Consider the following 15,104-nt stretch of genomic DNA (forward strand, 5'->3'; position numbering starts at 1 on the left):
GCCGCCGCCGCCGCCGCTGCACGCGTTAAATGCATGACTTCCTTTGTGACAGGGGATTTTTTTTTTTTTTTTTTTTTTCCGATCAGTCTGTCGTGAAGAAGAAGAAATATGTGAAAGGATTCAAAAGATGTTATGAGACTTTTAAAAAAAAAATTTCTTAAGTCACATCTGTTTTTTTGTTGTTTTTTTGATCCATCTTTTGTGAAGAAGAAGAAACGTGAAAGGATTCAAAAGATGTTACAAGACTTTTTAAAAAAAATTTCTTAAGTCACATCTGTTTTTTTTTTGTTTTTTTTTATCCGTCTTTCGTAAAAAGAAATATGTGAAAGGAAACAAAAGATGTTACAAGACTTTTTACATTTTTTTTCTGAAGTCACATGTGTTTTTTTGTTGTTTTTTTTTTATCAGTCTGTCGTGAAGAAGAAATATGTGAAAGGATTCAAAAGATGTTACAAGACTTTTAAAAAAATTTTTTCTTAAGTCACATCTGTTTTTTTGTTGTTTTTTTTATCCGTCTTTTGTGAAGAAAAAGAAATATGTGAAAGGAAACAAACTATGTTACAAGACTTTTTAAATTTTTTTTCTTAAGTCACAACTCTTTTTTTTGATCCATCTGTCGTGAAGAAGAAGAAATTTGTGAAAAGAAACAAAAGATGTTACAAGACTTTTTACATTTTATTTTCCAAAGTCACATCTGTTTTTTTGTTTTTTTTTTGATCCATCTGTCGTGAAGAAGAAGAAATGTGAAAGGAAACAAAAGATGTTACAAGACTTTTAAAATGTTTTTTTCTTAAGTCACATCTGTTTATTTTTGTTTTGTTTTTTTCGATCCCTCTTTCCTGAAGAAGAAGAAATATGTGAAAGGAAACAAAAGATCAAAAGATGTTACAAGACTTTTTAATTTTTTTTTCTGAAGTCACATCTGTTTTTTTTTTGTTTTTTTTTGATCAGTCTTTCGTGAAGAAGAAGAAATTTGTGAAAGGAAACAAAAGATGTTACAAGACTTTTTAAGATTTTTTTCTTAAGTCACATCTGTTTTTTTATTTTTTTTGATCCGTCTGTCGTAAAGAAGAAGAAATTTATGAAAGGAAACAAGATGTTACAAGACTTTTAAAATTTTTTTTCTTAAGTCACATCTGTTTTTTTTTGATCCGTCTTTCATGAAAAAGAAATATGTCAAAGGAAACAGAAGATGTTACAAGACTTTACATTTTTTTCTGAAGTCACATCTGTTTGTTTTTTTTTGATCAGTCTTTCGTGAAGAAGAAGAAATTTGTGAAAAAAAACAAAAGATGTTACAAGACTTTTTACATTTTTTTTGAAGTTACATCTGTTTTGTTTTTTTTTGTTGTTTTTTTTAACCCAAGACCCATTGCCTCCTTCTTTGAATAGAGCTTCACGTGATAAATATTTATGCTAAAACTGCGACCTCGCCGTCAGAATCAGAATCAGAAATTCTTTATTCGCTAATAGTTTTCACGTACAGTTGGTGCAGGAATTTAGTTTTCATTTTCATGTACAATTAGTGTAAGAATACAGGTGTTTGCTGCGGTGTAGCGGTGCCAAGTGGGAAATATAGAATAATTTAAAAAATATAGAGAAAAAAAAATGAATAAAACTTATAATAAAATAAAAAAATTTAAAAGGCTAGAAAAAAAAATCAAATACTTTCATTACACATTCTATTGTGTAATGTCCTATTTTAATATTTTGAGCTGTTTTTAGTGCAAAGATTTAATTTTCACTTTACCGTGAACTGCTTTCCATTCACACTATTGAGTAATTACTCCTACTCAGATTTTTAAAATTCAATATAATACGCTCAATTTACAAAAACTCAGGAACCGTTTATGTATTTATATTTGCGGGAGTCCTGTTTTTAGGGATAATCATACTTTGTTTTAGACTTCGCTGTTTCCAGAAACCTCAATGTATATTTACTTTTGAGGCTAATAAACCATTCCTGTCTGTGTATCCAGCTCTCGCTGGGGGAGAAAAAAAAAAAACGGCTAAGTAAATAAATAAAAAGATTAAGAGAAACGTCACATTCCTGATGGTAAATTGTGCGTGAGATCAGGCCGGTTCCGCAGGAAAGCTGCCGCCATCTAGTGGAAAAATCGGCGTCCAGAAGGCCGAGGAGACTCCTCTTGTTTTGTTTTTTTTTTTTTTTTCATCCCCCTTTTTCTCACTTCTTTTGCTTCGGAAAGCGGCTATTTTTAGTGATTACACAGGAAATTCCTCATCCCCGGAGGCGAAAGGGAGGGAAAAAAATGAAAAAAAAAAAAAAAAAAAACGCCTCCTCACGGACGCCTGATTAAACCCCAGCTGCCCCGTCTGAACCGCTCAAAAAAACCGCCGTCTTATTAACTCGTGTTTAACTTTAATTTCCTCCCCAAAAGCCCTTGTTTTTGCAGTATTTTCCAGAAGGAACATTCATTTACAAAACACCGATTTACTTTTTCTTTTTTTTTTTTTTTTTCTTTTTAAAGTGCTTTACAGCGCATTCTTCGGCGATGGTATCACGGTTACATAACCGAATGTAAGAAGAATAACAAGGGAAAAAATTAAAACAAGTTCATGCCCGTAATCGGTATGTTTTCAGATGGTTTTATTAGATTTGAGCGTTCGTATGGTTCTTGCCCCGGATTTTGGCAGAAATGCTTTTCAGGGGGGGAAAAGTAATAATAATAGTAGCGTCGCTATTAGATTTTCATGTTCGTTTACACAGAACACGTCATGTTCTCAACCGGAATTTTTTTTTTTTTTTTCTTATTTCAGTTTTCACGAGCCGGGAAAACGGATCGCTCGTCGCCAACGGACACCCGGAACGCTGACGTAGGTAAGTTTTGTTTTTTTTTAAACTCGATAAAGGGTTCCGTTGGTCGATGTCGTCCGTCATTTTTTTACCCATTCGCCGTTTTTTTTTCGGCATTTTGACATATAGTCAAAAAAAAACGTTCACTCGTTCACACATCTGGAAAATTTAGGGTCTCCAATGAACCAAAGAAGGTTATTTAGGTGGATTTTAGGGGCTCCCGTCCAAATATTCAAATACTTCACGGCCCAGTGAACCCACACACCCCTGGCGGTTATTTAATCGTTCCCACCGCGAGGAACCCGGGAAGGCGGGGGTTTAATGAGGAAAGTGCGATGTTTGGTAAATATGTCGGTTCTGGGGAAAACGACTTGGCGGCGGTAACGTTTTTCTCGCCGACGGAGAAGGAAACAAAGAATCTGCACCTGCTGCTGCGACCCCTTTTTTTTTTTTTTTTTTTTTGTTTTTTTTATGCATCACGTTAAAAAATGCAATCGGGGGGAGGAAACCACTACAAAAACATGGACGTAGAATTAAGTTTTATTAAATGCACTTTTTCAAACTTTTGGACTCTTTTTGGAAGGGAAAAAAAAAAGGCGTGAATGCATTTAAAGACCTGAAATCTGATTGTTTTCTTAACATTCTCATTCCGACGGTGTCGTTTCAAGAGAAATGAAAACAAGTCTCGCCCACCGATGTTTGGTTTTTTTTTTTTGATATGTCGCACTCTTATCACCTTATCATCACTCACCAAATTCCACTTTTAGCCTTCCGAATCGAAGCGAAAAAACAACATGCATCGGAAAATAGCGAATTTGGAGTCACAACGGAGCGGGAAAAATCATCCAAAATCGCTGAACTGGCCTATAAATATATTAAAACGGCGTTACGTGGAAAGTTTGTGATAAATTATCGGAAAAATTCTATCGGAAGCAGAAACGGTATGAAAATGCCAAACCAACGTTTTCGACGTGTTTATCGGAATTGAATTATAAAAAAAAAAAAAGGAGACTATGAGGCCGGAGTTGAATTTTTTTTTTTGGTTCGGATTTCTCGATAAAACACACACATTCGGGATGGGGGGGAACTTTTAAACGGGTCAAATCGGGGAGATTGGAAGTCGGCCCGGCTTCAAACCGACTTCCTCCTCTTGCCGAACACGTTGTTAATGAGCTTGGCCATGGACTTGGAGCCGCTGTAGCGGCGCCGGTCGGCGCGCTGCTTCAGCTGCTCCATCACCTGCCGGATGAGCTGCGTGAAGAGGCCGGCGATCTCCTGGTAGCTCTCGGCCGCCGACACCTCCTGGAAAGCGCAGCGGCTCTCCTGCGCCAGCCGGCGGGCCTCTTCCTCACACACCTGCCGGGCGTGGCAGAGGTCCTGCTTGTTCCCCAGCAGACACACCGGGACCCCCGCCTCCCTAACACACACACACACACACACACACACACTTTTTAAAAAAAAATAAATACATTTTGCGCCGCGTTTTAATTCTCGTTATTTCAGTAGCTTGAATGATAAATGAGATGACGAAATTATAGATGGTGCTCGTTTTTTAAAAGGTTTTTTTTTTCCTTGCTTTACAAGTCAAATGAGTAAAAAAAAAAAAAAAGAAATAAATAATAATTTAATGAATTTCAACCTTTGAGGCATTTTTTTTAGATTACATAAGTAAAAAAAATAAGAAAAAAATAATAATTTAATGAATTTCAACCTTTGAGGCATTTTTTTTAGATTACAAAAAAAAAAATTTTGCGTTGCGTTTTAATTCTCGTTATTTCAGTAGCTTGAATGATAAATGAGATGATGAAATTATAGATGGTGCTCGTTTTTAAAAGTTTTTTTTTTTTCCTTGCTTTACAAGTCAAATGAGTAAAAAAAATGAGAAAAAAAAATAATTTAATGAATTTCAACCTTTGAGGCATTTTTTTTTAGATTACAAAAGTAAAAAAAATAAGAAAAAAATAATAATTTAATGAATTTCAACCTTTGAGGCATTTTTTTTTTAGATTACAAAAAAAAAAATGTTTGCGCCGCGTTTTAATTCTTGTTATTTCAGTAGCTTGAATGATAAATGAGATGACGAAATTATAGATGGTGCACGTTTTTAAAAGTTTTTTTTTTCCTTGCTTTAGAAGTCAAATGAGTAAAAAAAAAAAAAAAGAAAAAAAAATAATTTTATGAATTTCAACCTTTGAGGCTTTTTTTTTAGATTACAAAAAAAAAAATGTTTGCGCCGCGTTTTAATTCTCGTTATTTCAGTAGCTTGAATGATAAATGAGATGGCGAAATTATAGATGGTGCTCGTTTTTAAAAGTTTTTTTTTTTTCCTTGCTTTACAAATCAAATGAGTAAAAAAAATAAGAAAAAAATTATAGTTTAATGAATTTCAACCTTTGAGGCATTTTTTTTTTTAGATTGAATTGAATACATTCATTATATTTATTTTATAATTTTTTTTTTTTTTCTACTTCTTTTCTACTTCCAGCGCTGTCTCGGGCGGCTGCCTGCCAGAGTTTCTCTTCACCTTAGTGTCTCTTTTTCCTAAATTCTCTACTTCTATTTTTCTATTACTTCTTCTGGCTCAACAATTTCCTTCGGGATTAATAAAGTTGTCCTCATCTCATCTCATCTCAAAAGTTAACCGAGAAATGATTTATTTTAGGTCTTTAATTTTCCAATTTGGTCACAATCTATTCCAGTTTATCACTTTTTTTCTAATGAATTTAAAAATAAACAGTTTAGAATAATTGTTTTTTTTGTTGTTTTTTTAAAGGGAATTAACATTTATTGAGGTTTTTTTTTTAAATTTTTTTTTATTGATTTCATAAATTAAAGCTCAGGATTTCCAATTTCGCTCAATCAGCTTTATTTGTGCGTGTCAGGGGGGGAAAAAAAATAAGAAAATTGAAATCCTAATCAAAAAAGCGCGCTGATCATCGGACACCTCCGAGATCATGGTCTCAGCCGGCAGGATTTCCCGAGACTCAGGTTCCCGTCCTACTTTCCCCCCGGTGAGGCTGAGCAGGGATCTCGGTTTGGAGCGGCCCTGACAAACACAGCTGACAAACGAGCCGCCGCCGCCGCGCCGCCAACCTTCGCCGGCCTCAAGTGTCTGCCGGAAACCGGGCCAGACGTCACGGCAACACCGAGGTGCTGGAGATTAATAGGGGAAATGTAGGGCGACGGGGCGGCCGGCGTACCTGCTGAGCCTCACCGGATCCTGGGGGGAACAAACTCCGGAGAGCAGGTTTTAAATTAAATATGGGGATTCAAGTCCCACAGCAACACTAATAACCTCTATATTTTTTTTAATGTAATCTGACCTTTTAAAAGTATTATGAATCTATATTTTTTTGAGAAATGTCACAAGTTTTTTTCTTGTTTTGTTTTTTTTTTGTTTTGTTTTTTTTCAGAGTTTTAGTTTTTCTGCTATTTAAAAATAAAAAAAATATTTTCACTGATCCGCTTTTTACAGATTTTTTATAATTTTTGCAGTGTGTTTAAAAACCCATTCTTTTCTCAGCCTGAGCTCTGGAAAACAGGTTGTAAATTAAATATGGGAATTCAAGTCCCACAGCAACACTAATAAACTCTGCATTTTTTTAATGTAATCTGACCTTTTAAAAATATAATAAATCCATATTTTTTTGCAAAATGTCATGAAAATGCCTTTTTTTTTTTTCTTTTTTGTCAGATTTTTTGTTTTTCTGCTATTTAAAAAAAAAAAAAACATTTTCACTGATCCACTTTTTACAGATTTGATCATTTTGGATTTTGTTTTTTCAGATTTTTATCATTTTTGCTTCAGTGTGTTTAAAAACCCATTCCCTTCTCAGCCTGAGCTCTGGAAAACAGTTTTTTTTAACTAAATATGGGGATTCGAGTCCAACAGCAACAATAATAACTTTTTCCTCTACATTTTTTTATGTAATCTGACCTTTTAAAAATTTTATAAATCTATGTAAAATTCCATGTTTTTTTTTTTATTTTATTTTCAGAGTTTAAGTTTTTCTGCTATTTAAAAATAAAAAATACATTTTTACTGATCCGCTTTTTACAGATTTGATCATTTTGGATTTTGTTTATTCAGATTTTTATAAATTTTGTTTCAGTGTGTTTACAAAAAACACGTTATTTTCTTAGCCTGAGCTCTAGAAAACAGGTTTTTATTTAAATAAGTCCTGCATTTTTTAATGCAATCTGGCCTTTTAGAAATATTTTAATTGTATATATTTTTTGCAAAATGTCATGGAAATGCCATTTATATATATATATATATATATATATATATATTTTTTTTTTTTTTTTTTTTTTTTAGTTCTCGTTTTTCTGGTAATTCTGAAATTACCTTTAAATACTTAAAATTAATATAACTTAATATAATAATATTAATATTACTTTTAATGTTAATTTAATGTATTATAGTAACATAATCTGACCTTTTAAGTATAACATTTACATTTTAGTTTACAAAAAATGTTCTTACAAATCATCATATAAACTTTTGGGTTATTTTTTTCAGATTTTTTTTTTCTTATATTTTTTGCCTCAGTGAGTTTAAAATGTAAATACTGTGACAGTATTTACATACAGTACATCATGTACATACATAATATTTACATACAATACTGATCCACTTGTCTTTTTCCAGAAAGACCTTTTTTTCAATTTCAAATTTTGCTTCAGTGTGTTTAAAATATAATACTGACCGACTTAAAAGGTCAATATTCCTGACCTTTTAAGTAGTTGATTTATCTTTTTATTTTATAACATATACTATACATATATATACATATATAAATATATATATTTATATTTATATATATATATTTATATATCAGTTTATAAGTGCCAGTGAAATGGCTCAACAAAAGACCTACAGAGGCTTTCATAAGTTATCGTCACTCTTGAAAAATACATAAACTTTATAAAAGGTTAGGTCATACTGTTGACATTACATTGAAAACACACTGAAGCAAAATTTTAATTGAAAAAAAAAGGTCTTTCTGGAAAAAAAAAAAACCTCAAATATTCAACAAACGGATCAGTGAAAATGGTATAATTAGCTTTTTTAATAGCAGAAAAGCCTATATATATATATATATATGTATATATATGTATATAAAGTGGCCACAGTGCGGCACGTCTGACCCCTTGCAGCTCTCGCCTCGCTCCTCCCGGATTTGCCGCAGGATGTTCTTGGCGTTGATGAAGGACGTGCGGTCGCTGATGTTGTAGACCACCACAAAGCCGTCGGCCCAGTCGACGGGCTCCTCCAGGATGCACCTGGCCTCCGAGCCCTACCCGACACACACAAGCCGTTGTTCGCTTGTTTATTACGGCTCACGGGCTAGTCGCCATCAACAGGAGGTGACCTTTGACCCCTCAGACTGTCGTCTCATACGGCCCTTTTTGTGAGATCGGTGTCTCAGACGAAATGCGTTTTTCGCCGCAAGTCCGGACAACACGCGCAAAAAGAAAATGAAGGTACGACGTCACATTTGTGGCCAGCTCGTTCCGCGCGACATTTGTTTAACGTCAACAACGGCATACGTCGGACAAGAATTTCTGTTGAGATGGCGTCGTAATTATGAAACGCAGAAAGTCGAGGATGACGTAATCTGAAGACTTCCTGTTTCTGTAGTTTGTCCACAGGAGGTCCCGGAGTTTCCTCTGGGATCTGTTTATACGGACTGGTTTGAGGTGATTTTCGCCGGAAGGTGGATCTAACATAGTCAACCCTAAAGCGCCCAACAATCATACATATATTGCAAGAAATGGAGGTAGGCGGTTGGAAAATGAAAGGGAGAACATGATTATATTATAGTATAGTATAGAGAAATGGAACCGGAAAAAAAATATGAAACTGAATAAAACAATGAAATAAAATAAAGATATAAATAAAAATTTAAATAAACCTTTTTAAAAAATTGAAAAATTAGATGAATTATAGTACAGAGAAATGGAACCAGAAAAAAATAAAAAACTGAATAAAAAAATTAAAATAAGAATATAAATAAAAAATTTAAAAGAAATTGAAAAATTAGATGAATTATAATACAGAGAAATGGAACCAGAAAAAAAATTAAAAAAACTGAATAAAAACTTAAAATGACAATATATACAAGATTTTTTTTAAAAAAATTGAAAAATGAGATGAATTATAGTACAGAGAAATGGAACGGGAAAAAAATGAAAAACTGAATAAAAAATTAAAATAAGAATATAAATAAAAATTTTAAAAAAATTAAAAAATGAGATGAATTATAGTACAGAGAAATGGAACCGGAAAAAAAATAAAAAACTTAATAAAGAATTTAAATAATAATATATATATAAAAATACGACAATTGGTCAATTTCTCGAATTTACATCTTTTTACGATAAGGTGATAGTTTACCTACCTAGTTTACCTTCTCCTCAGTCCTGTTCAGTAATTCTGACTCTTTTTCAGCTACCGCTTTGTATTTTTGATTTATATTTTAGAATTAATTTGAATAGTTTAGCAGCGGGTGGGATTTTGTACACATCTCTGTAAAAAGCGCCTCCCTCCGTTCAACACAGCTGTTGACATGACCTTGAATTTGAAGGTCGTGGGGCCCAGAGGAACCGTCGCCGTTCTTTAAAACCCAACCCGAGCCTCCAGAGATCGGGGGGTTTGTGACTGTTTAACGTTTCTAGCAAAAGTTTATCGCCACTTTAGCTCAAATGGCATTCCGGGAAGTAGCCTCCTGCCGGGGAACTTTTACGTCGTACACTCCAAAAACAAACCGATGCGAGGAAAGGGGAAGATGACATCATGGAGAGCCACGTTTAACTCACTAATAACTGACGGGTTTCGCCGAGTTCACCAAAATGCGAGTCCTAAGAGCCTGGAGCTCTCGGTCGCTTGGTGAAAACATCAATTTGACTACAATCGCTTTTTAAAAATGGCGCTCCGCACGCCGAAAATCCGGAGAATTGCTTATTAGGTCAACCAGTCGCCATAAAAAGACGCTGTTTTCCCAACGGGTGGGAACAGACTAATTCACGGAAATGTTCCAGGAACTGTAAATTTGGCTAATCTTTGTCGTCTGGAGTTATTTCATCAGTAATTTAATTATTTTTTGCAGATTTTGGTCGGGAATTTAAACATTTTTATTTAGGCCGACTCAAAAAAAATGGGAATATTGATAGCGATTCTTGCTAATTTTGGGGGCTGCTTGCTTGAAAGAGCAAACACGCCAGATTTGAAGGTCGTATGGTTGTCGGGTCGGTGTTTGTCTGAAGGATTTCGGACTTATTTCATCAGTATTTTAATTTTTTCTTGCATTTTTTGTTGGGAAATTTGAGATTTTTTCAGGTCAACTCAAAAAAAAAAAAAACAGGAATATTGATAGCAATTCTTGCTAATTTTGGGACTGATCTCTGGTGTCGGACCTCCTCCTTGAAATGTTCGTCTTTCTGCCAGTCTGGAAATTAAAAAAATTTGCATCGGCTTTTCCTGCAGCTTCCTGCCCATGTACACTGGAAGTTTCTGTGTGTGTGTGTGTGTGTGTGTGTGTGTGTGTGTACCTGAGAGCAGGGGTCGAAAACCTCCAGGTTGAGCTGCCGGCCGTCGATTGACAGCCTCTTGTGATACAGAGAGTCTGAAACCCGGGATGGAAAACAATGATGTTTTAGTATTCAGGCGTTCAAACTTTTATTGTTTTTTTTTTTTTTTGGTTGATTTTTGTCCACTTTTTCATCATTTTAACCAAATTTCGTGTTTTTTGCTAAACTTAGAGGTGTTTCTCTTTGAAAGTAGAATATTTTTGTGATTTTAAGATTCCTGATTTTTCAATATTCATGATTTTTCGGTTAATTTTGTAATAATACTAATAGAAAAAAACAGTAATAGAACAAGTTTTTGACCAATTATTTTCAATTTTTAAGGGCAATTTTTGTGGTGCATGGTTTTATGGCGATCTTTGTTTTATTTTCCAGCTTATTTTGATAATTTTAAGCAATTTTCCTGTTAACTGCTAAATTTATGTCTCTTTTAAAATACAATATTTATGTGATTTCAATATTCACAATTTTTTTCAGTTCATTATATAATAATTATAATGCAAGTTTTTAACTAATTGTCAATTTTTAAGGGGGATTTATGTGTACATGGTTTTATTGGTACATTTTCTGCCTTTTTTGGAAATTTTTCACCAATTGTCCTATTTTTGATGAATTTCGATGCATTTTCTCTAGAAAAAGTTATTCAATATATTTTTAGCATCCATTTGATAATGATAATAACAATAGTAATGCAAGTTTTCAACCAATTCTCTTAATTTTTAGGCGATTTTTGGTTTTATTGGCAGGTTTTCATTTTTGGGGGGGAAAATTTTTACCAATTTTCTGTTTATTGGTGAATTTAAATTTCTTCTTCTTCAAAAAAAATTTCAATTTCATATTTTTTGGGTCCGTTGCATAATAATAACAATAATAATGCAAGTTTTCAACCAATTCTCTTTCATGTTTTGGCAATTTATGGTTTTATTGGCAGGTTTTTAGCATTTTCTTTTTGGAACATTTTTGCTAATTTTCCTGTTTATTGGTGAATTTAATTTTTTTCATAGAAAAAAAACAATTTTATACATTTTTAGCATCCATTTAATAACATCAATGATAATAATGCTCGTTTTAACAAATGCTTTTTAATTTTTAGCGATTTTTGGTTTTATTGGCAGGTTTTTGGAATTTTTTTTTACCAATTTTCTGTTTATGGCTGAATTTAGATGTCTGTAATTATTCTGTTTGGGAATGGTCCATTTTATAATATCAACAATAATAATGCAAGTTTTAAACCAATTCTTTTTTGGTTTTTAGGCGATTAATGTGCCACAAGGTGTCACTAGCTGACTTTTAATGATGATTTTTAATAATTTGGCTGGAAACTTACTGGCGTTGGAGGCGTATTCCCCGATGAACCTCCTGGTCAGGAACCGCACCAGGACAGCTAATGTGGGGAGTTATATTACCGTCAGATATTACCGTCATGTTTACGTCTCACACACACACACACACACACACACGCACAGGTGGCAGCAGCAGCAGGGAAATTATCTCTTAAATTATCTCTCAGTGCAATTTATTGAATTGGGGTGAAATCAAACATGCAAAAAAAGACGCCACTGTTGCTTCTTCTTCTTCTTTTTTATTTTTTATTTTATTTTATTTTTCCCCCTCCGGCGCGGCGCTGAGCTGCATAGTTGGCAGCCGCGGCACGGTTACATTTCCATTTCTGCCTCGCCGCCAGTAGGAAAGGAAACGCACGGAAACCCAGCCAGACCCCGCGGGACAATCGTTTCAATTTAGGGAGCACTTTTTTAGGGGAAAGTCACTGTAGCAATTAGATGAATTTCTTAATCCTCTTTCCAAAACCGGATATTGGTAAAAAAAAAACGTGTTTGTTCCCTCCCTGCACCTCCTCCCTCCGAAATTTTTGTTTTCTCTTCCGGCCACGTCATCGATTTTTCTTAAATTCTTCTGAAAACTCAGGCGATTACAATGAATTATTTTCCCGGGAAACGCGACCGTGTGACGCTTTGTTTTTTTATTATTTAAAAAAAAATAATTCTAAAATAAATTCCAAATTATACCTCAGTTAATCAAAACTTTGAAAAGCGAATCAGTCGCCAGTTTTTAATTAATTTTTTTTTTTTTAATTTTTGCAAAAAAGGTGAAAAGGTGAAAAGCCAAAAAGCAACGGTGTGCTTTGGCAAAAATATTTTCCGCAAAAAGAAATTGCAATGTGATTTTTACAGGGCAGGCTACAGAAAAAAAAAATCACCTGAATGTGGAGGACAAGGAAAGTTCATTTAAATCTTTTTTTATTGTTTTTGCCAAATTTAGAAATTGACTGAAGTAACTTTGAAACATCCCTTCTTGAAATTTTTCAACCTTTTTTGCCTCTTTCGTCCATAATTTAACATTTTTTTCTTGAAATGGTTTGAAAAAAAAGGGATGCGTCGATAATTAAGAGGAGCAGAGTACAACACAGAAAACCAATGTTTAGTTACAATATACAATATTTTATGTCAAATTTTTTTTATGTTATTTATTTGCATTTTATTATTTTTAAGATAAAATCATTTATTGATCCCCGTTCAAAAAATGTGTCACAGCAGCACAACAATAACAATAACAATAACAATAACAATAACAATAACAATAACAATACATATAAATATAAATATAAATATAAATATAAATATAAATGTAAATATAAATATAAATATAAAAAGAAGAGACAAATGACAACAACACAAGGATAATAGTAATAATATTAACAATAATTATTATTAATATGATTATTTTATCATATTATATTATTTATTATATATGTAGTATTATTATTATTATTATTATTATCTCCCCAGTTGAATATGAGTGACTGAAACTTTTTTATACTAAGATATAAAAGATAAATATGTTTGAAAAGGACAAAAACACATAAAAATATAGCTGAGAGTTACATTGTTTCAAACAGGACCAGTTATTCAGCAAAAGTAATGTTCTTTTAATTTTAAAAAAACTCAATGATAATAAACTAATATATTATATTATTAGCTAAAAAACTAATAATATAAAATCAGTCCATGTTTATCCAGGGGCAGAAAAAATAGTTTTTTTAGCTGAACTAGTTTAAACCCTTTCATTAGTTTGACATATTAAAATAGTGAGGCCAACTACTTTGGGGCTCATTAGGTTTTTTTCAATTTATCTTTATTTTATTGTTTTTTTCTTCCAACTTTTTTCCAGCATTTTGACCATTTTCATGCCATTTCTGAGATTTGAAACCAATTCCAGGGGAATTTATTTTCTTTTTGGCACATGCAGGTTCATTCTCTGCAGGAATTCTACCATTTTCAAGAATGTGAAGTTTTTAATCCGAAATTTGTTCGAGTGAAAATGGTAATTCTCAACTTAACGCTTCACTCATTGCAAGGTTTCCAGACTCACATAATCCCACCGAGCGTTAATGAATTTAATTTAGCGGTCGTTTTTGGACTAAATAGCCCGAAAGTTACACGTTACTCCAAAGCTACACGACTATTTAAAATACTGCATCTAGAAAAAGCCTCCCTAGTATAAATACTACCCACCTCAGTCTGAGTACTTTTTTATTAATTTATAATTATTAAAAAAAAAAAAACTGTTTGATTGTCATTTGCTTTAATGACCAACAGTCAAATCAAATGTAAATGTATAATATAATGATATACCATATACCATATAACACAATTATACTTTTTTCAATTTTTATTGTTATGTATTATTTTGTATTAATATTATTTTGTATGATTGCAAACACTTTTACCACAAATCCTCTCATAATCAAGCTAGTAATGGATTATTATATTGAAAAATGAAACATCAAATTCACACAAGAAGATTTTATGGTTTTTTTTTTTGTTTTGTTTTTTTTTAGTTTTTTTTCCATTAATTAGAAATAAGCTTCATTTTCTAAACATTTTAAGACATCAGACATCTTTGCTGCGTTCAACGCGTGTGTTTTCCAAAGCGTTTTAGCCGAACGGGAGAAACGAAAACACCGGCGAGAGCGTCTCAAGTGCCTCCCGTCGGGACGTAGCGTAATTCCAGGTGTGTGTGTGTGTGTGTGTGTGTGTGTGTGTGTCTCACCTGACTTTCCGGCCCCGGGGCTCCCCAGCAGGGCCAGCTTGATGTCGTTCATGCCTGGACTCCCGCCCTCCTCCTCCCCGGGCCGCCGGGATGTGAACGCCGGTCCTCTCCTTTCTTTCTCACTTCTTCTTCTTCTTCTTCTTCTTCTTCTCTTTTTTTTTCCCTCTTTTTTTTTTTTTTTTTTTTTTTTGAGTCTCCAAAGGGCCGTTCGGGGCTTTTAAAGCGAGGAGGCGGGTTTGAGGAGGAGGAGGAGGGAAACCCAACTCCCTCCCTCTCTCTAACATCCCCGTCTCTCTCTCTCTTTCCCCCCGCCTTTATCGTTTTAATCCGTGTGTTTTCCTCCTTTCTTTCTGTCCTTCCGACACACACACACACACACACACACACACACACACACAGATGGACGCCCCCTCCTCCTCGCCTCCTAGAAGTTATTCAAAGGTCACGTCGGAGTGTAAAACCCGTCCCGTTCTTTTTGGTCCCTACGGTTGTTGTTTTTTTTTGCCTCCACCAATTTTTTTTTTTTTTTTTTTTTTTGCACAACTCAATGTTTGCAGATAACTCAAAGGGGGAAAAATTAAAAAAAAAAAAAAAAAAAATTAAAAAATTAAAAATTTAAAAAAAGAAT

At 33.5% G+C, this 15,104-nt stretch overlaps 1 protein-coding gene across 1 annotated transcript; it reads right to left on the reverse strand.

Moving 5' to 3' along the window:
* Positions 1-2,750: 2,750 nt before the first annotated feature.
* Positions 2,751-14,635, reverse strand: rerglb (RERG/RAS-like b). The gene is made up of 5 exons (XM_086149209.1): positions 14,477-14,635; positions 11,733-11,789; positions 10,370-10,443; positions 7,967-8,115; positions 2,751-4,232 (listed from the first exon to the last, which is right to left on the reverse strand). The coding sequence occupies exons 1-5, from the start codon at positions 14,526-14,528 to the stop codon at positions 3,947-3,949; spliced, it is 618 nt and encodes a 205-aa protein (XP_086005335.1). The 5' UTR covers positions 14,529-14,635; the 3' UTR covers positions 2,751-3,946.
* Between the last annotated feature and the right edge of the window lie 469 nt (positions 14,636-15,104).

The sequence above is a fragment of the Fistularia commersonii genome, chromosome 7 (genome assembly GCF_037954325.1).
Source record: "Fistularia commersonii isolate RoL2024-O1a breed Wild chromosome 7, RoL_Fcom_v1.0, whole genome shotgun sequence".
Lineage (NCBI taxonomy): Eukaryota > Metazoa > Chordata > Actinopteri > Syngnathiformes > Fistulariidae > Fistularia > Fistularia commersonii.

Coding starts and splice junctions, on each gene's coding strand:
- rerglb (XM_086149209.1), bottom strand. CDS start 14,528: ATGAACGACATCAAGCTGGCCCTGCTGGGGAGCCCCGGGGCCGGAAAG. Junction 10,444..11,732: donor GGAATACGCCTCCAACGCCA/GTAAGTTTCCAG, acceptor CCCGGGTTTCAG/ACTCTCTGTATCACAAGAGG. Junction 4,233..7,966: donor CGAGGCGAGAGCTGCAAGGG/GTCAGACGTGCC, acceptor TGTGTGTGTTAG/GGAGGCGGGGGTCCCGGTGT.